Source organism: Cydia fagiglandana, chromosome 18, assembly GCF_963556715.1.
Source record: "Cydia fagiglandana chromosome 18, ilCydFagi1.1, whole genome shotgun sequence".
Classification (NCBI taxonomy): domain Eukaryota; kingdom Metazoa; phylum Arthropoda; class Insecta; order Lepidoptera; family Tortricidae; genus Cydia; species Cydia fagiglandana.
The window spans coordinates 10,187,512-10,214,889 of record NC_085949.1 but is presented as its reverse complement, the minus strand read 5'-3'; the positions used below and the strand labels follow the sequence as shown (position 1 = coordinate 10,214,889).

General features: G+C 37.1%; 2 protein-coding genes across 3 annotated transcripts in view; both read right to left on the bottom strand.

The window, feature by feature from the left end:
* Positions 1-16,064, bottom strand: part of LOC134673298 (uncharacterized) — a 33,232-nt gene extending 17,168 nt beyond the window's left edge. Inside the window, exon 1 of the mRNA XM_063531260.1 lies at positions 15,612-16,064. Within this exon, the coding sequence (XP_063387330.1) occupies positions 15,612-15,903 (292 nt within the window). The 5' untranslated portion in view covers positions 15,904-16,064. The remainder of the gene's footprint in view (positions 1-15,611) is intronic.
* Positions 16,065-19,099: 3,035 nt separating this feature from the next.
* LOC134673657 (uncharacterized) lies at positions 19,100-25,822 on the bottom strand. Of its 2 annotated transcripts, none has more exons than XM_063531665.1 (9): positions 25,668-25,822; positions 25,206-25,413; positions 24,114-24,435; positions 21,982-22,150; positions 21,662-21,807; positions 20,708-20,843; positions 20,060-20,287; positions 19,541-19,711; positions 19,100-19,286 (listed from the first exon to the last, which is right to left on the bottom strand). In XM_063531665.1, the coding sequence occupies exons 1-9, from the start codon at positions 25,788-25,790 to the stop codon at positions 19,161-19,163; spliced, it is 1,629 nt and encodes a 542-aa protein (XP_063387735.1). In that variant the 5' UTR covers positions 25,791-25,822; the 3' UTR covers positions 19,100-19,160. The 2 variants fall into 2 exon arrangements, with proteins under 2 accessions (XP_063387735.1, XP_063387736.1); XM_063531666.1 differs by having other exon boundaries at positions 21,982-22,144.
* Between the last annotated feature and the right edge of the window lie 1,556 nt (positions 25,823-27,378).

Below are 27,378 nucleotides of genomic sequence, written 5' to 3'. Positions count from 1 at the left end.
ACAGTAGGTACCTACTTATGTCAGTGAAACACAAAACACTCTTATTAGCGCATTGTAATATGCCTACTTGAATAAACTATTTTTTATCTTTATCTTATCTTATTATCAGTTTATCAGGGCTCGGAAAGGGTGAGCTATAATATTTGCCTTATAATATGACGTAAGACATGTCAAATTATAAGGTAAATAGCTCACCCTGTCCGACTTTATTAATTATTATAAGTACATGGTTTGAATATTTTTCCAATTAACGAAATTTTGGACTTAGGTATAAAATGCCATAAAAATGTAAACTAATTCTACGAATAAAATGCTTCTTTTTAGCAAAATGATCGCCAGCAACGCTAATTAGTTTTTTCACCCAGATTAATTACCTAATCCAGAGCGCAGGATTATAATACGTGCTACGCCGTAGCCCGTAGCATTTGTTACTCTGCACTTTAAAATGACCGTAGATAAATAAATAAATAATGACCCCAGGTAGCATCTCTTTCACCGTCATTGAAAAGGTGAAACTATCACGGTTATCGTATATTTACTCTAGTTTTGGTACTCTTTATCGTTAAATTCTTAATTTTGTAACAGTGACGCGTAATCGGGTATAATAATTTGGCGGTTTATTATTGATGCGTGCAGTAAAAATTACTCGCAAAAACAGTCACGTTTATGTCTGCGCTATAATTTATTTACTTGATGATGTTGAATTTACAAAGTAATTATTAGGAAATGCGAGTCCGGTAAAAAATTGTATACCTATTACCGGTAGGTACCTATATAGGTATTTCTCATACTAAATATTTACCCGTAGCATTCCCTAGTAATTAATTACCATGTGAGCTCTTAGCATAGAGTTAAAAAAGTTAAGTCTGCAGCGATTTTGATAGCCCAGACTGTGCAAGTGTTATTTTAAACGTCAAACTTATATGAAAATATGTAAACAGTATAATGTATAAATAACACTTGCACAGTCTGTTCAAAATCGTTGCAAAGTTATCTTGGTCCAACTCTATGTGACTTTTTATCTTGGGATACATTTTCATGGAAAAGTACACTGACTAATTTTACGGTTTACTCTCACTTGTTTTTAGTCACTCGCGCGTCGCGCGACATGTTTCGGAGAGCCTAGGTCTCTTTTCTCAAGCACTAACAGTGCGAGCAGCGTTTACGACGGCCGTGTATCGCTTACTGCGGCTCGCATTATTCAATGTTAGTATGTCTCACAACAGTTTAAATTCCAAAAAGTACACTAATGAAATTCTGTTAAGTTTTTTTAAGAACAAACGTCCATTCGCCTATTAAGTACTAAACGGCTACAGTATAGCATATGTTAGTTGTAGGTACTGTATAATTTATATTCGCATCCCTATTACCTATTCTTGACATTGTCTTTGTTTATTATTGTTATTATTTGACGATCCTTCTCAGATGAAATTTTTCATATTATGTATTAATTAATGAAATTAATTTATTTGATTTATCTTGCTATTATTTAAATTCATTTGTAACGATCACAACTTAGAGAATATAACCAACGGAGTGGTCATTAACAGGCGTTCCCCTCTGTCGAAAATAGGCGGCCAATGGTCAACGACATGTCAACCACATGTATGGACTGACGTTTATCTGACATGGCTTTGTTTACGTTACGTATACATTTGATGTGCCCCTCCCCCTCAAAAAACGGCAGACTATTTTGTACCGAAAATTATAGACATTTTTTATTTTGTTTATTTTATTTTATTAGTCAAATAAGTAACACAGCATTACAGTAAAACCAAGGCACTGTGAAACTAAAAAAAAAAATACAATACAAAGAAACTACAAATAAAAACAAATAAAAACCAAAGACAAATTAAACATAAGATTTGGGCGACGACGTAACAGCGTGGCTCCGTTGCGTCGTCTGACTTGGTGTAGGATTCGGCAGGTAGCCCCGGTACCGCCGAAACACCACACCCTTCGGCCAGAAGTCCGCGCTTGCGATGGTGTCCTGCAGCGGCCGCGGCACGCGCACCACAAATGAACTGAAGTGCACATAGTGACGCGACTGTAGCTGGTGCACCCTCAGCCTGTAGCCAGTCTTCCGGCGGACGTACTCCACCACCTCGTCGGCCCCGGAAGAGTAATGCAGGCGAGACACGTAGAGCGCCTTACTCGGTGTCGCAATTCGTAGACCAGAATTAACCGGTTCCGCAGTGCCACACAGAGTCTTACGGGGCGCCCCGCGCGCCTTGCTCTTCCTTTCCACCAGTCTGAATCCCTCCTTATCCACATTGGTGCGGGAGGACTTCTCCAAAAGGGGAGCCCGTGATTCAGACGCCTTAGAAGGCGCATTGACCCGGTTAGCTGCGACGGGCTGACCGGCGACGTCAGCATATGCACGCTGACGTGACTTCGAGGGGACAGGAGGCGGTCGCGGACAGTGTCAGCAACACGTAAACTAACCGACTCGACTCCAGTGTCAGGTCGATAATCGCTCTTGAAATTTGAAACCGCCGACCGAGTTGGAGCATTCCGCAAGCATGTGATTTCGTCGCGTAACTCGGCGATAGTAACTAGGCTAGCTTCAAACTTCATAATAACTTCGGCTAATCTTGTATTAAGGGCCACGATTTCCTTAAACAAGAAGCGAACGTCGACATTGTCCGGGGCACACGACGGCAGGATTGGGGCACCCGTCGCCACAAACTCCGGAATCTGATCCTTGTTTTCCCTTAGGATTTTCATTATATCCTCAAGGGACTTCTTCCCGGCTTCATCCCCTCTACGGTACATAGGTGCCGACGATCCCAAGGGACTGGCACAGCACTTGCTTCGCTGCACAGATGTCTTCCACGGTGAAACTCGACGCATGCGAATTCATCTGGACAGCAGTCATCGCATCCATCGCTCCTTCCTGCACCAGCTTATTTTTTAGCTGCAGAAAGGCGAGGAACTCATTCACGATGGGTTTGATTCTGTTCGGAGTCACTCATCGCGTCGATCTACCAGCGACGGCCGAGCCGCGCTAATTTCGCAATTAAATTATAATTTAATTACACATGCGTCTATGTCGCTGCGCGCATTGTACACGACTCAGACATGGCGTCTCCGTTGGTTATATCCTCTAAGGATCACAATATAGATTCTTATAAATAGACATTAATGTAATTTGTACTGCAATCATATGTTGTGAAATAAATAAATTTAATCTATGGATGCTTGTAACTTCAGTAAGTTGTCATTTGTCCTTTCATGTCATTGACCAATTACTGAAATAAGCCGATTACGGATTGTGAAGCACGCCGCACGCCTCCAAGCCTCCATGTATAATTGTATCGATTCCCTGAACTAATTTACTTTTGCTAATTGTGGGCGTTAGAGTCTGCTTACGTAAATATTGGGTACTTTTTAGGTTTCGTCCCTAGGTGCTAAAATTCAATGTCAACCAAAGTGAATGCCTCTGTAAACCATTTTCCTGAGAACCATGTTATTGGCTACGACGTAGCGCTACGACCGCGATCGAAGCTCAGCAGTAAATGAGTTTATTGCAAATTTAATATTCTGCCCCACCACGCATAACAAGCGTAGGTAAGTCAAATTCTCGTGCAATAAAATACAAGTTCAAACTGATAATAGTCGCTAATTTACTTACGGTGGTTATGCTTGGCTTGGATGGTGAGTATCGTAATCGAAGCTCTACGTCAGAGTTTAGCTACAAACCGTGAAATGTCTGCTTAGTGTAACCGCTTCACCGTTGTGTTCGTAAAAACTTGCGCAGTGAATGATCGTAGCAAACCTTAATCAACATCAATTCAATCCAAACAAAATCATAACCCAAATAAGATCACAGATTTTGAATTAAAAAAAAAAGAGAAAATAGAATGCACCTTCTAGGCCTAATCCGCGCTCGCATTTATAGGAAGTTGAGATTGAAACTTCTTCTTCTTCAACCTAGCGTTGAAGTTAAGTTGAGATTGACACTATGTTGTTAATTCTCTTCGGGTTTGCATTTTCCCTGTTGCATCCTAAAGGAATCGGCAACCTAATTCCAGGAATCAGCGCAGGCGCGATTTATTATTACGGAATCATTAATTATTATTATGGACGGAAACTAGACCCTATCCTATTGACATTAATCCGGTTTGTTAATTGCTTAGCGCTACGTAAGCGTTTATCTTTTATCATGTGTTAAAGTTAATACTTTTATTAAATAAAGCCTCAGCGTCATGTTTCAATTAAACACTACTGAGACGAGCTACCCGGTTCACAGCATGCTCATAAAAGCGTGTATATTGTTACTTAATTCACAAAACTTTGCCTCGACTGCAGCTCGTACTTAGTATAACTTGACCACAAGAACAGTAACAATCCATAGGCAATCAAAGAACACACTTATTACTGGTTTACTGAAGCGATATGCTCGATTAGGGTTGTGAATGACAGCATTTAGTCGCGTGGCGGCGTACACTTGTTGCGCGTTCATAAAGATAATTTAGCGGAATAACATGCCCGTTTGTTGTAACATACAGAAAATCTAGGGATGTATTCCGATTTTATTGATGTTTTCACTTGCATGACAATTTTTAAGCAAAACCTAAAAAAGTATTTACTCGCAACCCAACAAAGTTTTTAACTTAGCGGACATAAATTCCAAAAGAGATATAGGTATACTTGCATATTCGTGAACTATAAGAAATATTTGTGATCTCTCTCTCTCTCTCTCTCGCTCTCTCTTTCTTTCTTACACGTGTTCTGTTCCTGTTTATTAGTTTTAAGTTTTAGTTTTTAATTTTGGGTGCCCTGAAAACCAGCGCAGTATCTTACATACACTGCATATGCTGAGCGGCATCCTATTTGGTGTATGTTTCTTTTATAATCTTTATGTTGTACCTACCAAATGTATGTTATTTTACGCCAAATAAATATTTTCTATTTCTATTTCTATAATTTTATCCCATACGAACAATATGAGCTTGCAAAATTTAGCACGCGAAGCTGAAATGTTTTTGAAGAATTAAACCATGTTGTTTAACTTATTTGTACCTATCGGTTACCTACTTTAGTTTGTTTGGCGCGCAAGATGGAAATGGAAATTCATATTTCGCCAGTCAATCGGTTATCAATATCTGCGCTCCATGGTTGCATGACTAACTACATGACAAAATCAAATTAAACCAAAGCCTTAAGTTAGCCTGGGGGATAACTTTGGAACATTTCCTTTAAAAATAAAACCTTATTTACAGTGTGATTAATTGATTATATATTTATTCCCCTTGATCTTATATGGTCCTTTAAGGCATACTATTAATAGAAAAGGCAGAAGGACGAAAGAAAGTCTTAATACGCCAATTCAGGAATGTAAGTAATGATTTTAGTTTCCTCAACGAGTAGGTAATCTCGTTACCTGATAGTAATAAGTATCTAGTTGGACAAACGGAATAGTTGAGTAGGGTAAAACATACTTATCGTATTTATTTTACTTAGACTACTAAAGACACGCGTTTAGCGTAGTACCTGCTGTCCCTTGACGATTAATAAATACCTTATACATTTCAAAAAACCCTTGTTATTCTAACGATATAATACTGTTTACTAGTCTTAAATAGCTTGATCGATCCTTAGTTAAGGCGAGTATTCGACCACAATGTGTACTTAAATGATCGGCCTTATACTTAACTCGCCGCGCTAACTGAAACAGTATATTGGGAGGCGAGGGCGCAATTAGGATTGTTCATTTTTTTTAGACCCCCATTTTTATTTTATTTTCTGAAAATATAGGTTAATTTAAGATACCAATTTGAATGATTTAGTAATTCGTGGCTCGGTTGAATATTTATAATTTATTGAAAATATGAGATACCACTTCTCGTAAATTACATGTCGTCGGCTGATTAGGATAATGCACAAGCAACAACAAGCATTAAAAAAATAGTTGTCATTGTCAATTGATTGTAATGTCACCTGTCGACAATGTCAGTGTCACGTGTTTCTATAAATAACAATCGTCTGGAATGGAAAACTCGTTTATTTTGAATCATTAATTTCAAAATACCTACGCTATAAATTTGAGAAAGCTGATTCTAGAAATCTGCCTAAGTTATATAATATAACTTAGTTTTATTGGAGTATGTATCCACATAGCATCCAACTCCAACCATAACTTGGCTGAAATCAAGGGAGCAAAAATACAAATGTAAGTTACCTACATCATATATATTTTAACTGATTCGATTTGTAAGAAGATTGGATTCATAAAATCGTTACAAGCGTCCATTTGCTAAAGGTAGCTTAGCACCCAGTGGGTGCTTTCTACCGGCTTGTCACCATTGTTTGGATATTGTACTACATACTTATACTACTATATTAGGAACATGCCAATTTTGCTAATTATATCCTATTATTTCAGGTCATCGTGATTCCTATTTAGATACAGCTGTGAGATATGTAACTGCACTTGGGCCCAGAACAAAGTTGAGCGTTTTGTATTGAAACGAACGTCATATTAATTATTAATCGTCGTAATACTTTACGACCGTAAATAATGCCTGGGAACAGAGTAAATAACAAACTATACACTTCTCTTCTGGATGGTCAACAAGAAGCCATCATTGTCAGATGCTCGTGCAGAACATGATAAACATACATTTAATGTAAAGTTACTTTTTTTTTTTGGAAACATATATAACATATTTCCCAAATTAATAAAAAAGTAGGTAAACAAAAACATGTTTTATTATTCACAACTCTTTATTAAGTCTTGTCCACCATGATATCAGCAGCTTGAACTGCAACATGTACCTGGAAATTAAAAATTATATCTTTTTAAAGCTGTTTCAGGCTGAATTTTAAGTATGGCTATGTATTGTATATTCCTTCTTTCTAGTAGGCACCATCTCTGTTTAACGGTTTGCCTTTAGATACTCTGGCTACATTACCACAGAAAATAAATAGATACCACGACCCTACCAATAAAGTGAGCTAGAGCTTTAAATATTTAATTGTAGTAAATTAATATTAATTTTATACTTACATCGACGTGATTCTCACAGCAATACTGTGTGTAACACGTGAAGTAGGTAGGTATTCCAAGTTTAATTCACGGCACCATCTTTCACGTCGTAGGTCTTCGTGGATTCGAACTATTATTTTTGTGAATCATTCCCACACATAGGAACAAGGTTTTTGATATATTATTAAGCAATGAAATCTACTGTTTAGGTATTAATTATAAATCAAATTGTAACAAACAAGCGCAGCGGTTTAACTGAAAAATTTTGTTATGACAATCGATGACAATGATAACTTTGACAATACGTGAGTGACGGATTTATTTACTATGGTTCGATAACTTTTATTATGCAATGACTTTACATTCAGCCCAGGAGAAGGTCAAACTAAGGTCATAAGGATATTTGTTGAAATATCTTCAATCCTCAATTATTATATCGCAGCAAATGTCGGAAACTGTTTAAAAACCTTATATCTCGAAATGGTTTTCGAAATAGAACATTTGAAAAAAAATGAACAATCCTAATTGGGTTAAACGGCTAATTGGATTACAGAAACCCCTCGCGACGGGCCTTCCCAGGCGAACTTTTTGACATGTTTGCATAACATTACAACGGTCGATTATTATATTAAACTTCTCTTTTAGTGTCCGACCGAAATTTAGGTTTTGGTTTCGGCATAAACATCATGTTTCGGCCAAAGGTTCTCTATCGGCCAAAAAATTACCGAACCTTTCGGCCATGCCGAAACTTACAACAATTACAACCATTGTAGGTACTTTCGGATCGCATTCGGCTAGTTGTTATTCTATTTATAGGTAGTCTTGATAAATTATAATAGGCCAGATCCGAAGCGCATTTTGCCGGCTTTTTATGCCACTTGCTCTCTCCTACTCCACTTACACTTGCCCTCTAAAAATTAAGGCCGCCATTTATATCAATGTTTTTAATACGTATATTATAGGTATAAAAGTCCCGGTTTCGGCCAAAACTGAGTCAAAACCGAACCTTCGAAAGTTTCGGTTTTGGCAAATAAACTCGGTGTCAGTCCGACAATATTTTATTTATTACAGGAAATTTCCAGTCTCATGGGGCCTTAGGGCTGTTCTTGGTAGGGTAACAGCACCAGTGGCCAGCCAGGGACCAGTGGTCAGCCTTTTGAGTCGTTTATTGGTCATAAATATCTGGTATATTAGTTTAAACAAATCGCGAGTACTCAAATAGGAGCTTTGATTCCTTATTGGTTAATACATCACATGACAGGTGCGCTGAGGGAACGGGGGGAAGAAATATACTCGTTCATACAGGTGCTGTTTGTCGAAGAGTGCAAAAGTGACATGTCCGCCATATTTTTTACTGCACGTGGTGTTCTCTTAACAGGCAAGAAAAACTATGTTTTAATGTTATAAGTTATTATTCTTGTTAATAATTGGTTTGTTTATTAGTTTATCTATTAAATTGGATCATGTTTTGATGAAAATATCAATATTTCACTTATAAATTGAGGGGGCTGGCCACTGGATAACACTTTTTTCCAGAAAATCCAGTGTTCAGCCCCCCACGGCTGAGCTTTGGGTTATTCGTTTATTTTATTATTTTCGAGCCAATGCGACCGTTAGGACCGTTAAATTTACATTTGCAAATTTAGTTAGGCATGCCCTAGTCAATTTTAAGTAAAATCCAGTAGTCAGCCGCATTTGAAATTACGTTATAATGCGGCTGACCACTGGAACTTCTTTACTTCACTTCGCGGATCCAATACTCAGCCTTTTACGTTGGTACGTCGCCGCCAAAAATAAAATATGTCCTCATTTTTAAACCCTATCTCATTGAAATAAGGTTTATAAGTGTATACATATTTATGACGTTAACTATACATAACTATCATTTTGCTTTTTACTGGTATATGACTTTGTTTATTAATGATAATTAAATCTGCATAGAATCGTTTCATTATTTTTTACCGAATAGGTACCTACCTTCTTCTTCCTCGCGATATCCCGGCATTTTTGCCACGGCTCATGGGAGCCTGGGGTCCGCTTGACAACTTTTTTGTTAAGTACGTAGTACTTAACTAACAAATTTCGTGTCATAAGAATTGTATGTACTTATAAGAAAAAATAATGATAATCATATTGTTGGTTATGATATAAATATAAGTGATTTTGATCAAATTATTATGAATATTATAAAGGCTGAGTACTGGGTACACAGAGGCTGCTTACTGGATTTTGGAGGCTGACTACTGGAGAAAAGTGCCACTTTTTGTTTAAACTTAATTAGAGATATTATAAAGAGGATTGTTATTTTTTTAAATATTTTGTTTTAAAATTATGATAAACAATTGATCTAACTATGTCATTTGTTTAATTATCCGACTAATCCTGTAGAAATGCCGAACGTTCAAACTTAAAAAAGTCGTTATAAGGCTGACTACTGGTGCCTTTACCCTACTTAGATTTAATTCACATTTTTTGTAAAATAAAATGAAAGTATAATAGAATGAAACGAATGGTCACGACTTCGGGCTTCGAATTTCTTCTATATCTGTCTTTAAAACTCGAAGGCATTAATTTACTGTGGTGGTACTGGTGGTAGTCATATACTGCTCGGTCACGTATTAAAAGAAACTTACTAGCATGGAAAAATAAATGCAATAGTATGAACTTATACACGGTGTAACATGAGGAAACCGAATAATTTTAACCACGCATTTCTGAGGTCAAAAGAAGGAAAAAATGTAATATAAGTTTAGGTCAATTTCGCCAAAAAAAAATTGTTTTTTGTTTTGTTTTTTTTTTCAATTTTTTGAATGTATTTGTACATAAAAAATAAATTTTATTGGTAAACTCGTTACGTAAAATTGATTTTTACGTTTGTTTCTTCGTGAAACCTTCTTTTTGTAAAGTGTTACTTGTCACTTTTTGACATCTATCAATAAGGATATTTAGACTACGTCCCATAGCAGCAAAATTACCATCAAAAAAGCCTTTTACATTATGTAAGTTACATAAACTTGTTTATTTTTAAATTAATACTATCTCTGAAACTAGGCGTTTTAAAAAAAAAGTTTATAGGACATTTCCCAACTAGCAAAATCACGCTAACAACAGTCTCTAGACTACAATTTTGTCGCTCTTATATTGATTTTATATCATCGTATAAGCCCGGGTTTGGGCACAAAGCATAAGCGTATTTATTTTAATATCGTTCTAATATCAGTCTAATTGAATGTTGTTTGCATTCACAGTAATCTTTTTCAAAACTATATTAAGCTGCTTTAGGCTAATATCGCTTTTACGTAAGTATCTTGTAAGCCTACATAGGCTTATATTGGTCGAACGTAAGTATCTTGTAAGCCTACATACTACATAGGCTTATATTGGTCGAACGTAAGTATCTTGTAAGCCTACATACTACATAGGCTTATATTGGTCGAACGTAAGTATCTTGTAAGCCTACATAGGCTTATATTGGTCGAACGTTAGAATCTTGTAAGCCTAAATAAGCTTATTTTGGTTTGAAACATTCTATTTGTGAAGTATAAATATACGGGTGAAATTAACTGCAACGTGACAAAAACATATTAGTGTAAGTGTTTATCATACTTTTTATGAATTATGTTTAAATATAATAACGTGCTGTTTATCATCGTCTGTTTATGTTTCAGGGTAAGTATTCACATGGGAAAATATTATTTATTGTAAAGTAGACCCTGTTTTACACTTCAAACTTTATGCGCCTACTCAAATATGGTATTTGAATATTATTATAATTATTTTATTTCTTTATTTTGTATTGATAGTCAGCCATTGATGTAGGTGCATTTTTCAAGCGCACTATTAGAGTATTTTAAGCATTCTGAATACAAATGATGTGGCCATGTTGAATTACTTATACTAACAATAGTGTTCCCAAAAACGATTTAAGATCAAACCATCTGATATTGATCTTCTCTATTGTGATATAAGTGTCTTGATCTTATATCACTCTAATATCTTACTAAAGTGCTGCTGTTGATCTTATTATAGCTTTAGTAAGATCAGAAAAGTACGTACTTACAGTGTTCTTATGCTATGTTAATATTAGTCTTACATTCTTACAATAGCATTTAGAAATCTAATATAAAATCAAATGAACTAAGAGAATGAGGATATAAGACCAGGTACTCTCAAGTTCAATGAGACTTCGTAAATGTTGTTGTAAGAGCAAGAGGCTTATAATAGTATTATGCTATGTTGATATTAGTCTTACATTCTTATAATAGCATTTAGAAAGTCTAATATAAGATCAAATGAACTAAGAGAATGTGGATATAAGACCAGGTACTCTCAAGTTCAATGAGACTTCGTAAATGTTGTTGTAAGAGCAAGAGGCTTATAATAGTATTATGCTATGTTGATATTAGTCTTACATTCTTATAATAGCATTTATAAAGTCTAATATAAGTTCAAATGAACTTAGAGAATGTGGATATAAGACCACGTACTCTCAAGTTCAATGAGACTTCGTAAATGTTGTTGTAAGAGCAAGAGGCTTATAATAGTATTATGCTATGTTGATATTAGCCTTACATTCTTATAATAGCATTTAGAAAGTCTAATATAAGATCAAATGAACTTAGAGAATGTGGATATAAGACCAAGTACTCTCAAGTTCAATGAGACTTAGTAAATGTTATTGTAAGAGCGAGAGGCTCATAATAGTATTATGCCATGTTGATATTAGTCTTACATTCTTATAATAGCATTTAGAAAGTCTATTATAAGATCAAATGAACTTAGAGAATGTGGATATAAGACCAGGTACTCTCAAGTTCAATGAGACTTAGTAAATGTTATTGTAAGAGCGAGAGGCTTATAATGGTATTATAAAATGCTCTAATATACATATATAAGACTAGGTAATAAGACTAAACTTACTAAAGTGCGTATTAGCTTGTCTAAGACTAATATAAGAGCGATGACAAGTTCAAAACAAAAATAAGAGCGCTATAAGCTCACTACTCTTATAAAGTGCGCAATCTGAGACTTTTTTGCTAGTTGGGTTTTGTCTCTAAATATGATCAGGAATACGCTGTTAAAATTATTCGTTTTACTCATGTTACATCGTGTATATAGCAAATAAATTGCATTCATCTTGTTGGTTATATTTGTACCTATGTTTTTTTTTAGTTATCTCGAGGGAGTCGTGTTGCTGGATCGTATTTGTGTCGTGCATTGTCCCATAGGAAGGGTCAAATGTGATTAGATATAAAAATTGAGCGGACATCAAAATCCTCTTAGTTATTTATATACGCAATTTTACCCAATAGGTATTGGCTGATGGGTGTTTCTAAAAACTGTATATAGTAACAGCACCAGTCATGGGACATTTAAGAGGAAATTTGGAGTATTTATGATATTTCCCTTATACATGTAATTGGTCTACCGCTTAGCGTGTTAAAAGATGAAAGTCCTATCCGTCTTTCATGTTTTAGGCGTGTTGTATCAAAGATACTGCAATTAGTTTCCACATATTTAACAAATTAAAACTATGTTTTTTTTCCCCAGTCATGGACACCAAAGTTCCAGTAATGGGCCCCCGGTAATGGACGTGGATCCAGTAATGGGCCCCCTATAATGGACATTGCTCTATGAGTATAAAATATTGAAATGGGGAATAAATTACGGCAAAATAAAACAATTTTTGGTATACGCTTTTATCGCTGAATGTATTTTTCTTTCCACAGCCAATTATTATTGTATTAGATCCATCGAGACAATTCTAATATACCCTAACACAATTAGTTAGGGTTTAATGCGATAAAGTTCCCACGGCCACCTCCTGTCTCCATCATCAGATCAGGTCCATGTTATCATAATATTGCATTATCATCCGATTTGCATACTTAATTACGTACTTACACAAAATTTCAACTGAATCGGAAATCGAAAAGTGGCTCAAATTCAGCTACCAAGATTGGACCCACACCACAGATTATATAATAGCCCACACTAACTAACAGGGCAAGTTAAAAGTTTGGAAAAACGATATTAATTTATCCGAAGTCCGAGAATACCTCCTGATTGACATATTTCTTAACTACATTTTATTTCTGTATTGTTTAAACATGAAATTATGGCATAGCAAGCATCATTCTGTCCTTTGTCCCATCATAGGAGGTACGCAGTTTTACAGCTCCTATAATGGGATTGGGCCAAATACCACTATTTTTTTACATCTGTGGAGTCACAACATAGTGTGTTGTATACCTTAAATCTCATGGTAAATGCAATTAACAAAACACATTCTAGTTTTCATCAAGTATTAATTAATTAAAATTTAATAAATTAACTCACCTCTTTTAGCGAAGTTGTTAAGAATTCGTAGTGGTATTTTTTTTCAGTGACACGACATCAACTTTTAGGTTGACGCCAATTTCTTAAAAAACAACCAAATTTAATAAAACTTCAAACTGAAACAGCTCTAGGACTCTTATTTATGATAATATACAGACAGTGTTTATAAACTACTTTTAGATACTTATTTTAGAGGAATTATGTTTTTTTGTCCCATTACTGGTTCCACGTCCATTATAGGGTCCACTACTATAGTTTCAATCGATTTAATTTAAAATTTCTTAGTAATTATATTCAATTACACAAACGGGTCTACCGCGATATAATTTCATTGTTTTTACCTTTAATTCCGACGTTTCAGCTGAGTTGCATCAGCTGTGGTCACGGAAAGACTGACGTCCCAACAAATGTCAACGGAGATATTAATAAAACAACACTAAACTACCCGAAATTAGTTTATAAAAATGTTCGGGGTAGACAAAGAAATTGCAGCTACCCGTTAAAGTTTAATGTTTATTGTCCACGGCACGACACACAACACTCACAGTATCCGTACACTGGTCCGAAGATATATCTGCTGGTTTCAACATTTGAATCACTGGTCCCCAAGTAGACGATAATTTGTAACCGTCCTCTCGATTGAAATTTTTAGGGTGTTTTTTGATTTCAATCGCCTCTCTCACGATCCGCGGATAATAGTGTCGCTCGTTGGAGAGGACTTTGGGTTTATGTAGCTCAATCCAGTGATTCGTTCCTGTTGTCAGCAAGTGCTCAGCTATTGCGGATTTGTTTACATGGCGATTTTTAACAGCTGCTATGTGTTCCTTTACCCTCTCTTGAATACTGCGCTTTGTTTGGCCAATGTACGCACTTCCACAACTGCATTCTATCTTGTAGACACCCGGATTCTGGTACGGAATGACATCCTTTGGGCTGCGTAAAAGACTTGCTACTTTAGATAACGGCGTGTATACAGTCTTAATGGAGAATTTCTTCAGTACTGATCCAACTTTGTCCGTTATCCCTTTCACATACGGCAAAAAGGCTGGTTGCCTACTAACCTCCGGATGTCTTTCTTTTTTCCTAGTCGTGCGTGGGATTTTCTGCAAGTACCCATTTTTCTTTAGCACTTCATACTTCTTTAATTGCTCATAAAATCTATAAATAACACGGCGCCAAGACTTAGTGAATCGTTCATTAGCCATCCACCATCGTACCTAAATATAATTTTCAGCGCATCCTATATTTTTAACACCATGAGAGTTTTAAAGCAAATAAATATTGATGCGTCAACTTGCTAAGTTCAATACCGTTTCGTTCGAATTCAATATACCTACTATGAGTCTTCGAATCGAATTATCTTATTTCGACTGAAACTTTATCACATGGAATCCGTTTTCCGCAAGGAAAATGAGTAGGTAAGTAAAAGTCACGTGCTAAGCATTGCGTACGTAAAGTTAGCATCAAATAAATAGTCGCAGCCAAAGTAACCAAATACATAATATTGCAACACAACCTTTGTCCCATGGTAACAAAGGTATACAATGTGTTTTCTGTAACAGGAGCAATAAATTAAACTGTAGGCTGTACTCCTCAAACTGACCAACATTTGTTCAGCAACTTTTGAAAATAACTCATGGTTTGATTTTTATTACACTTTAAAGTTTATTCTAAGACGCAATGTATTGCAAATTTTGTTATGTTAAAAGCGTGACAAGTAACGTCAAACACACTGATGTCAGCGTACATTGATGGCAATATTTATTTTGTATGAAAAAGAGGAAGTCTAAAGGATTCATAATTTTTAAAAGTTGCTGAACAAATGTTGGTCAGTTTGAGGAGTACAGCCTTTAGTTTATTTTATTGCTCTCGTTACAGGAAGCACCCTGTATATGTTGCTATTTATACATGTCCAGTGTATATACACTGCAGGTACACCAATCATTACGTTATCTTAATTGTTTGCTCCTATTTTTTGACAAATTCGGCATATTATTAAATAATAATTATATTCGGATTATTAAATAATAATCGGTATTGAACTAAACCCAATTTTTTACCCTTAATTGCGTGTAGTAACTATAGGTATCAGTGGAGGGCGTCTATAAAACTCGATATCCACCGACTTGCCTCATTTTTAGACAGTTTATAATAGAACTTTTGCTACTTTTCCCTCCATAATACTTTTTTGGTGTGCTGCCATTGCAGCCAAATTAAAAAAAAAATACTTCGTTAAGATACTTAAGATTTCAAGTTAAAACTAAGACACTTAAGGAGTTACCATCGACATTGTGGAACGGCTGGTTTGTTGCACCGCCGAGGTCCGCTCCAGCGCGCTGTGCGGCCAGCTCGCCCTCGCCAGTGCCATTCAGAGGCGGCAGTTCCGGGCTCTTCCACACGCACACGTAGTACACAGACAGCAGAATAGCCGCCAGCGATACCGACAGCAGGTACGCCAGCACCGTCAGCACGCGCACCACCTTGCTCACGGACTTCGGCTCGTACGCCTCCCGGAGCGGCGCGCCGGGCTCCTCCGACGCGCTTTCCTCGTCCCCCTGAGCGCACACCGACATCACCTCTACATTTTTTGTAATAAGAACTATATTTGTATACGACGAGAGTGTGCGGGTGTTCGCGGTCGGGAACGCGGCGAGAGTGGCTCCCGTCCAGCGACTGCTGTTCCCGCTCTAAGCCGATCAACTACACGCGTCACGGATTTACGAATGTTCGACGCGTCACCGATACTCGCTATACGTGTACGACGTGCCTACAGGCGAATTGACGAATTCATTCATAGCCGATAAAAATAGCAAGTTTGTACTTATAATTTCGGAGAATAGGATAGGATAGGAATGAGTAACAATTTAACTTGTATTCAACTCGAGTTTCAAGATACGATTGGTTACGTTGATTTCGGTACCCTTGTAGCACAGGTTTTCTTCGTGTCTCTATGTCGAAGTTAAAATGAACATAGACGAATTCTCCTAAGAATCCCCCTTTTCTCAGTGTCTAAGCGTTAATCTGGGTATGCGATCGATTTTCTCAAACGTTTAAGGTTCCGTAGCCAAACGTAGCCAAGCAACACGATCCCCTTATATAGTTTCGTCTGTCCGTCCGTCCGTCACTCGTACTTATTTTAGAAGTTAAAGTATAAAAAGTATTTTTGTGGTCACGCCAATCACGCCATAATTTAATATGTACGAGTATAATGTACCACATTGTGTAAGAAAAATCAAAATTATTTTGATAATGATCGGTTGAGCCATTTTTCCAAACAACTCTCTTTTTATTGAAAAGTACACCCTAAGGCCCCTAAGCGCATACGGTCAAAGAATTTAATTTCAGTAACATTTCGTATCTTCTCGCAGTGACAATAGTATAGGTATAGTAGGTATAAGGGCTCTAGCGACTTGCATATTGATTGTTACTGACAAGGTATACCACCTACGGAAATTAAATTCTAGTAGACTTTGTGACAGACACTTCTACTGGTGATCCGAGAGCTAATTATAGACAGTTTAAGGTAGTATTTGAGGCAAGCTGAAAAGTTGTCTCATACTTCTTCTATTAGGTATACGCCAACTCAGTACTATTGACCTGGCTGGGGGGTAGCCCCCAGGATTGGAGACGTAAGAGACAAACTTTCAGCTTGCCTCAAATACCTACTCTAAAATGTCTACCAGCTCTCCTACTCCGGTTTGGTGAAATCAGATCTTAGTGGATAATCATAGCACTGCAACATCCAACCTAATTTTGCGAAATAAGTAGCGCCCTTGACTAAAGGGATTAATTCCCCAAAAGCTTGGTTTAACAGACGATTACGTGTAAGACTTCCTCGCGCTGGCCTCTTATTCCCATACTTCACTACTCAGCACATACCCCCAATGGAACCAGTATAAGCGTGATCTTATTTACACATGGTTGTTAAAGATCTAGAGGTTCCACTTATGCTAGTTCGCCAGTGGAGATGAGTTAGCAAAGCAAAGATAATAGCAGCGCGCCTCATAACCCACTTACGTTGTTAACACAGAACCCACGTTAATGTCATTGGGCAAAATACAAATTGGATGTTGAACTAAGGCTTATACAAATAGGATTAATCTCATACCTGTTCATTTCAATGTGTTACGTGACCTAACTACTGAAGTTTTGGAATCAAAACAAATTCTACGTCACGCATTTATTAGGTAAATCACAGTGAAGGATATTTTTTTTGTTATTTTTACAATTTCTTCTTCTTCTAAGGGCCACTTGCACCATCCCACTAACCCGGGATTAACCGGTTAAAGCTGGAGTTGCCATGCCATGGTTACCAGTACAATTTGACACTAAGTTAACGGTTTAACCGCTTAACCCCGGGTTAATGGGATGGTGCAAGTGGGCCTAAGTTACCTACATTTGGGCAGGTTTTATTCATTCATAGCCATACAATACAATAACCGTAGGTAGAATTGTTATTTTTTTTATAACGGTAAAGATAAAAGCCTCAAACTTCTTAAGTATGATATACTTAGAAAATAATCAAACTTGGCCAAGCGTGAGCTTGAAGTTCGGAATCAGGGGCGCAAGTCCAATTCGCACATTAGTCGGTCGGATTAGAGTTGTTTTCACTTTAGATCCCATTTCATCAGCTAACTGACTATACTGCGTTTAAGTGACTATTAATTTTGAATACTTATATTGTAATACGGTCCCGTCCCTTGTGTGATGTGAACCCCGGAGTTGTCCATTAGGGATAATTGGATCGGTTCGCGATATTGTAGGGACACGTCGACCGCTCTAAGCGGACAGGGCGTTTATTCTCAATTTCGCGCATCACAGCAACGGTTCGACAAAAATTTTCGCTGAAAGAAACTTTCGGCATTTGCTTGCTTTATCGGCTGATCGCGATTTGACGAATACGACGCTTTGAAAACAAAACATTCCTTTTTGGAGAGTCCAGCAGTAGTCCTTAAGTAGATAACGAATAAACAACGGACCAATTTACTTATCCATATCTTGCATGTGTACCTAACATTACCGGCATTCCTATACTTACTTTGAACTAAGATATATCACAAAACTATTTTGACTTACGTCGAACTTTTAATGGACGAATCGCTAGTAAGTTCTACAAAGGACGAGAGCTTTTTCTTTGTGAAGATATTGTTATACATATCTTAATAGGTACCAATCAATACGTTGAGTCAATTGGTAAACTGTACTTATTTATATTAGTTAATACAGTATCCGAGAAGTAAATGAGACTAATATTTACGTCTATATTAGGTGTTTTCCATTCAGTTTATTAGGTATAGTAAAAAGAAGCTGCTGTTCTAAGCGCCGATTTTACAGCGAGCTTAAAATTAACATGTGCATTTGTTCTGAATTCAATTTATTATTACACCTATTCTAGCTTTATTTACAATATTAAATAAAGCTAGAATAGGTGCCCTGTATGTAGACAATCAATCATGCTCAACTGGTGGACAGAGGGCAACCGTCGCCGTGGGACTTCTAATGGCTATTAAGTTATCATATACCATGTCGAATCCCTATCTCTATTATAATAGGTATTATATATGTACCTTGTTACTTACATAAACGTGGAATTGTAGTAATCTTACTAATCTTAGTACTTACCTAGCTACAAAATTGACGCCAAAAGACAATATTTAATACCTACTTAGAAAGTTTCATTATTTTTCGTAATAAAAGGATTAGGATTTAATAGTAAAAGGAATGAGACATAGGAAAAAAAGTAAATTACAGTAATTTGTTGTATTTTTTTAAATTACTAATAAACAATAAAAGCATTTGTATAAAAATATCAAAAAAAAAAATTACAAATCTACAGTTTGCTCGCGCGCATCTCTTTCAGCTTCTGCTTTAGTACGCGGCGAAGTATTTTCCCGGATGGGTTCTTTGGGATCTCGTTCACGAATATAACACCGTGAAGACGTTTGGCTGGAGATAGCTGAAAATAAATAAAAACATTACATTTGGTTACCAGCTGATTATGAAAATGTTTACTATTTATAGTATGTACAGTCAACCGCAATAATATATTACTCTTCGATTCGAAGGCCGCAAAAATATGTTCTTATGGCTCTACAAATAAGATCATGTCCGATATTTTTGCGGCCTTCGAAGAGTAACATATTATTGGGGCTGTATAACTAATAGGATATAGGATAAAATAAAGTTACTACATTTGAGTGTTAGTGTTACCCGGCTAGCTGTGAACTCCAACAGCTCAGCTTCCGTGACTGTGGCCCCCGGCCTGGCGACTACGAAAGCGAAGGGCAGCTCGCCGGCGGCCATGTCCGGGGCCCCCACGACGCCGCACTCCGCTACGCCTGTGTGTTGCAGTATTACGCGCTCTACTTCGGCTGGTGGCACCTGAAACACCAATAATCAACAGAAGTATTAACTTGCCTACTGAACTATTATTAATAGTTACAGTTACCTTATATGTTTTATCTGAAAATTCAATTTTCGACGTCATTTGTTTTTGAGATACCGCTATTCGGAGGGCAACAGTTGTCGGTAATAAAATTACAAGATAAGAACATTATTTCACTTGTTGTTATACGTAGGTACTATTGATCATGATCATCAAATAAATAACTTAATTTACTAACTTCTAACCTTAGAGGATCCTAGTTCCTAAATCTTTGTTTTTCTTCGAAGTGTGACTACCTAGAACGTTTAAAAAAACTTTCAATTTAGGTACAATTAAATGTTCACCTGGAACCCTTTGTATTTGATAATCTCCTTCAATCTGTCGACTATGAACAAGAAGCCATGTTCGTCGTAATAGCCGATATCTCCTGTCTTCAGATACCCCTCCTCGTCCATGACTTCGCGCGTGGCGGCTTCGTTGCCCGCGTATCCCTTCATTACGATGGGCCCTTTGATGCATACTTCGCCTTGCTGGTTGGGGCCAAGCTTTTGACGAGTTTCTATATCCACCACCTGTAGACATTTCTAAATTAGTAAAATTTTACTGTCCAGCCCATCTCCATTTTCGTGTCTTTTCGTGCTTGAGAGCGTATATTACTTTTATTACATCAGCTCTTATATTTATATATGGTATTTTTGAACTCTTTTTATGTTTAGCAAGCTTCTCTCCATGCTCTCTGGCATGTAGTTATTTTAGATTTAATTTTTGCAGTGAACAGCCAGAACATGTTAGACTTACATGCATGCTTCATTCAACGAGCCGATCATTATTAAACATTTAGGCTACCTACCTACTGATGGCGAAAACATAACACAGTTCGTCGCACGAATTCCTTACAACCATAACAAAAGACCTCGAGGTCACGTGACACTGGTTCTCCCACAAAGTCTACTCGCCAAATGAGCGGGAGTACAGGGCCTAGGATTAATTACCTTGGTCCTGACGCCCGGAAGCGGGCGGCCGCCGCTGCCGACCCGCTGAGTGGCCGCGTCCATATCATCCCGCGTTGCCGCTAATGACGTTTCCGTCATGCCGTACACTTGAAATATTCCGGTGCAATTCGGTAATCTAATAAGCAACTAAATTATTTATTACCTATGACGTTATTTTTAATTCAATTGTTTAGCTTTATCTTGACCGTCAATTTTCAATTTCTATCAATTATATAGTGCATTTACTATTGTTTATAAATGGATAACATTAACCACGCAGACAAGTTATCATTATCATGTGTAGTCAGTTGAAGTTGTATGAAACTTACGTTTATGTTGGCACGTAGTGTGTGTATTAGCAAACTCTGACACTATAAACATCAGTGGTGATATTTTCAACTACATACTACATACTCGTCTGCCGTACTTTATTGGCGCCCGCAACTCCAGGGGTGTCGCATGCGCGTTGCCAATCTTTCAAATATAGTAATAATAATTTAGTAATTTCTCATTTAAGTGAAGTTTTGTTATATCTTCTTGAGAAATAAAGATTCTTAAACCTGACATACTAACAACCACTTTGCAAAGTATTTGTCTAATCTCTTATTGTACACTTGCGGTTAAATTACATTAGACTTAGGGTCTCTTCAGATATATCAAGGCTCAATTGGCCAAAGCCGATAAGAAAAAGCTTTATGTCTGCGCAATAAGAGACGACTTTTCCGCTCTTAAATTGCGCAGTCATAAAGCTTTTCCCTATCGGCCTTTGCCGATTCCGCGTCGATATATCTGGGGAGACCCATCCATCTTGCAGTCGATTCAAACAAAGGACCTACCACGAACCACTCTTCGTATTTGTATCTTTATTGCAAGGTCGGTAAAGGAGGCACATTACGAAATTTTGGTTTATGATGTTCTCGGTTCTGTGAATCGATATAGGTACCCATAGCTCACCGTTTCAGGGCTCCCTGAATAATCTCCTTGCTAAGAGGGGCAGCAGCGCACCACACCACGCTAACTGATGACAGGTCATACTTCTCCACAACTGGCGACTTCGCCAGCCAGAGAACAATTGGTGGCACTGTTAGTAGAACTTGTATCTGGAAATATATTATATACGATCTTTAAGAGCTTTGGGACATATTTACGCTCATGATGGTAAATTGTTTCAAGGATGCCGTCTCACGAGCGCTCCTTAAACCAAAGTTTCCTCATCCTCCTCGAACAAAATTTTACGCGAATGTGAATTAAAATTTATGTACATGGTATGTTACCTTGTACTTTTGAATAGCTCCTAAATATTTTTCCGCATTGAATCCCGAAAAGAAAACCAGCTTCTTTTTAACGGCCATGTAATTGATTGTGGTTAAGAGTCCGTAGCCGTGATACCACGGAACCACTGTCAGCAGTCGTTTGTAGGCCTCATCATCGACTTTGCTGTTACTGAAAGCATAAAGTAAGTAATTAAAAGGATAGTGAAAGATGAGAGAATGTATATATATATAAATAATTTTGTTAGCAGAACTTGGTGCATAGGTTTTTTTTAATAATTACAACCCTTCAGGTCATGTTACTGGAAACTGCATGAATGGAAACAAATTGCTTTTATGTAGATTACGCCCTGCTAATCTCCCCACGAGACTTTGTATGCATGGGATCTCGCAAATATCTATGACACATAATCTATATATATAAATGCAAGTGTCCTGACTGACTGATTCATCAACGCAGAGCCGAAACTACAAAAGATAGAAAGTTGAAATTTGCACACTAGATTACATTTATAAAGTGTACAAGAGATAAGAAGCGATTTTGAGAAATTCAACCCCTAAGGGGGTTAAAAAGGGGATGAAAGTTTGTATGGGGTTCAAGTTTTATTTTAAGCTAGGAGTTTGAAACTTCGTAAAAAGATATATTATTAAAATACAAGAAAACTAATTTCAGCGTTTTTGAAAATTCATCCCCTAAGGTGGTGAAAAAGGGGTTGAAATTTTGTATGGATATCAAAAAATTTTTCGAATGCGGGACTTGAATCTTTGTATTTGGGAATATTATTAGAAGACAGGAAAAGTAATTTCAGCGTTTTGTAAAATTCATCCCCTAACAGGGATAAAAAGGGGTTGAAAGTTTGAATCCATCACAAATGCTTTGAAACTTCTTAGAAAGGCGTAATAGCTGATTACAAAAAAAAGTAACTGCAACGTTTTTGCAAATTCAACCCCTAAGGGGGTTAAAAAGGGGATGAAAGTTCGTCTTGGGGTGCAAATTTTATTTTAAGCTAGGAACTTGAAACTTTGCAAAAAGGTTTTAATTTAAAATACAAGAAAACTAATTTCAGTGTTTTTGAAAATTCATCCCCTAAGGGTTAAAAAGGGGTTGAAAGTTTGAATCCATTACAAATGCTTTGAAACTTCTTAGAAAGGCGTAAAAGCTGATTACAAAAAAAGTAATTTTTTTGCAAGCTTTCAAGCTAGGAACTTCAAACTTCGTAAAACGGCATTAACATTATATTAAAAGTTTATATTATAAAGTTTGCATCGATGAAAATTATAGGTACAGTCAGCAGCAATAGTTGCTAAGCGGGCGAAGTGTTCAAAATGATCTTGACGTGACTTTATTGTTAAGAGAATAAGAGCGCGTCAAGGTAATTTTGAACACCTCGACCGCTTAGCAACTTCTGCTGCTGACAGTACTCAAGATGTAAAATGTTCAAGATAAGAGTCCACGCGGACGAAGTCGCGGGCAACAGCTAGTTTGAATATAGCGACATAATCAGGGCGTGATGTGGCGTCTTCTCGTTCAAGGCTTCGCGCGTGATGAGGCCGCTTTAGAGGACTGTGTAGTAAATGGAATATCTTAAAGATTATAGTTTAAGATAGCAAACAATTCGAACGAAAGCAGAAACGATTCTTCAATTAGGTACCTATACACGGTGTAACATGAGCAAACCGAATAATTTTAACCACGCATTTCTGAGGTCAAAAGAAGTAAAAAATGTAATATGAGTTTAGGTCAATTTCGCCAAAAAAAAATTTTTTTTTTATTTTGTTTTTTCAGTTTTTTGAATGTATTTGTACATAAAAAATAAATTTTATTGGTAAACTTGTCACTTAAAATTGATTTTTACATTTTTTTTTCGTATAACCTACTTTTTGCAAAGTGTTACTTGTCACTTTTTGACATCTATCAATAAGGATATTTAGACTACGTCCCATAGCAGCAACATCACCAGCAAAAAGGCCTTTTACACTATGTAACAATAAAAAGTAGTTTTTTTTAAATTAATAATATCTCTGAATCTAGGCGAATTTCAAAAAAGTTTATAGGACATTTTTGTCTCTAAATATGATCAGGAATATACTGTTAAAATTATTCGGTTTACTCATGTTACACCGTGTATATATACCTGTAATATATTGCGCTGTACAGTATGTTGAAGTGTGTGAGCATGACTCCTTTCGGCAAGCCCGTCGTGCCCGACGAGTATAAGATCACCAACACGTCTGACCACCCCTGGACATCTTCCGGGGAATACTCTTCCACATTCACGTCTTCGCTCATTAAACTACTCAACAGGACAATACCAGGCTCTAGAGGTGTACCGTCAAACTGCACTATCTTCTTTACAAATGGTAGTTTTTTGAAAGTGTTGAGATTTATTTTTAGAGCTGATGACGATCCGATAATGATATTTGGCTTCGCAATGTTCAGCACGTGCGACATTTCCTCTGTAAATTTTAAGTGAGTATTTGTAATTATAATTCAGTTTTTAGTCCTTAGACAAAGAGCGTCTTTTGGAATACGAATTAACGAGATACGAGATATTAGATTTTTAAGAAATTTCTATTGAAAAATTTAATAGGATTGATTAAATTTTTCAATCGATACTTAAAATTAAGCGCTACAAAGTTTTTTCGTATTCGTAATACACCTGTGACAATACACTATATTATCGGACGTCGGTAGAGTTTTTCGTTTGTATTTTATTTGCGATTTGAGATAAGTAACTTGTATTTAACTAAGAATTGAGCCGCAGGTTTTTCTCGTAGTCTTACGAGAGTTACGAGGAATAGATAAGCAAACAAATTGTGTGCGAAACGACACATCGTAAAGAAAGCACGTAAAACTTAAATTGCTCGTAAACACACAAAAAACTATGCAATTTGCTGATACTTAGTGCGCCGACTGACGTAAAGTTCAAATGAGTGGGCCAAATTGGATAAGATTTCTCGATATAAATTCGGGCACAAGCAATACAAGTTATTCGCCATTATTTACCAGAACGGAATGAGTACTAGAGTTAGACCAAGCTAAGTTGGCAGCGATTTTTCATAGCATTAGACTGTGAAAGTCTTATTTATACGTCATAATTTCATAGAAGTTTGACGTTTATAATAACACTTGCACAGTCTGTGCTATCGTTGCCAACTTATATAGCTTGATCCATGCTTGATCTAACTTTTATTTAGCTCGTGGTGGTGACCTGATGGTGACTCACCAGGTTGGTACTGCAAGTTGACAGCTGTAACAGTGGCTCCGCAGCACATGACTGCTATGGCGGTTGAGATATATTCTATCCTGCTCTCGCTGCACAGGCCGACCACGTCGCTACGCTTCACTCCAAACTTCTTAAGCCCTGTGGCGATTCTCACCACATCATTCAAAATTTGTTGAAACGTTACCTCTTCGCCAGTTTCTCCGTTTACCTGAAAAAGTCGGCAGAATTCGTAACGCCTCGGCCCACCTCACCTTAAGTTGCACATTGCAGAGGGAAGAAGAAGAATTAGAGATATAAGCTACCAAGCACAAATATAGCACCTATTAGGCAGTGGCGTAGCTCCCAAGAAGGCCCCGCGCGAGGCCCCTTCCGGGCACAGTGAAAGAAAAGGGCCTCGCAGATGCGACTTCGCCCACGGCTAGATTAGTTCACGCTACTCCACTGCCTAGGTTAGATATTTACCAAAGCAACGCCATCCCCAGCCTCGCAGTGCTCTCTAAGCTTATCTATCACGTACTGCGCGAAGGAGAGGTGTCCTGGCAACTCCATTGCAGGCTCGCCAACCACCACATTGTCTACTATCATTTTCTTCAAACGTAGGTATCTGTTAACTGCAAAAAACCTTATCGTAAAGTATTCCCTTCTTAGCAGGGATTGAATACCGGACTACCGGTATTGTTTACACACAAATATAGGTACTTACCGTTAGTTTCAATGTCTTGATTTGTTAAGTTAGAATAGCTGAGTAGCTAAAACATTTTGTTTACTAGCTAATCTGATTACTAATATGTACTTAGTCTAAACACAGTTTGCATGCAGTAGCAAGAGATTGTTTATCGTTATCGCCGACACTCACGAGGCAACTCACATTGTTTACATGAATAGGTACCTAATGGCGACGAAATATAATTTGCACCGATTCGACATGACAAGTTGTTCGAACGATCGGTTCAAATAATATTTCGTCAACCAATACCTCGAGCAACCAGTATAAGTCTGTACTTCGATTACGCATACTTGTTTCGGATAGTGAGATCAACTTATGCTGGGTACGAACTCGCTTTAACACTCCAAGCTCGAGAGAATATTTTATTAGCAAACAAATATTAGGTATTATTATATTATATATGAACGTATAAGGAAAATTCTGATATGTCCTCAAGCTCTGGATCCACAACTAACACTAGATTATGCATGAGAGACAAAGAATAGACATTTTATCGATGCTGCCGGTAGGCCCACCGGTTTATAACTATCAAACATCGTAAATTTTACAGCATTTTCGGTGTAGTGTTAACGGAATTGGTATAAACAATTCCAACTCTAATGATGAATTAGCGTTAATTACGTTAATATTAACCTTAATTTACCATTTCAGTTGGAATTATCTATACCAATAGGTACCGTTAACACCACTCCGCTGCACCAAAAATTTTGAAAAATTTACGATGTCTGATAACTATAGATTCGTTGAACAATGAAACTTATTATGATTACGAGAGCGCATGCCACCCAGCCACCTGGTCAAACCTTTATTAGTTATTCACAGATAATTCTACGCACTCACTCATAACCTCGGAGTAGTTAAAATTTGACTACAGAGTGCCGCTGCCGATGCTGAGCAACTATGCACAATCGGAGGTCATGTTATATTGGTCATTCTATGGGGCTACTGAGTACTGCGAACAGAGAAGTACGTCTATCTCCGACTGTATTGTAGTATTTGTAGTGACAGTGACAGAGATGGAGGTTAAAGATGTTTTAAATGGATAATATTTGCAGAATAAATGAATCCAAGCAACGTTATTTTATCTTGAAAAAGTTATTCTTATTTGTAACACTCACTTACCTACATAAAAGGAACCAAAAATGTCACTATTTATCACCAAGATCACCACCCGCGGAGTAGTCGACAATCAAATAACAAGACGATGAGAGACGTAGCGTTATCGATGCGCCTTCTTATCTGAACAATAAAGCTTTTAGAAATAAGATATTTGATGACAGCGCCACCTATGAACTGTATGGGGAACTACATTTGTACCCTTATTTGACGCGTATTGAAGTAGTATTGATAATCGTTCTATTGACAAGCCATCTAGTCTAGGGTTCGTAGAGGTTCCGATAGATGGGCTGTTAACATTACAAAGCGCTTAGGGACGCTGCTGGAACG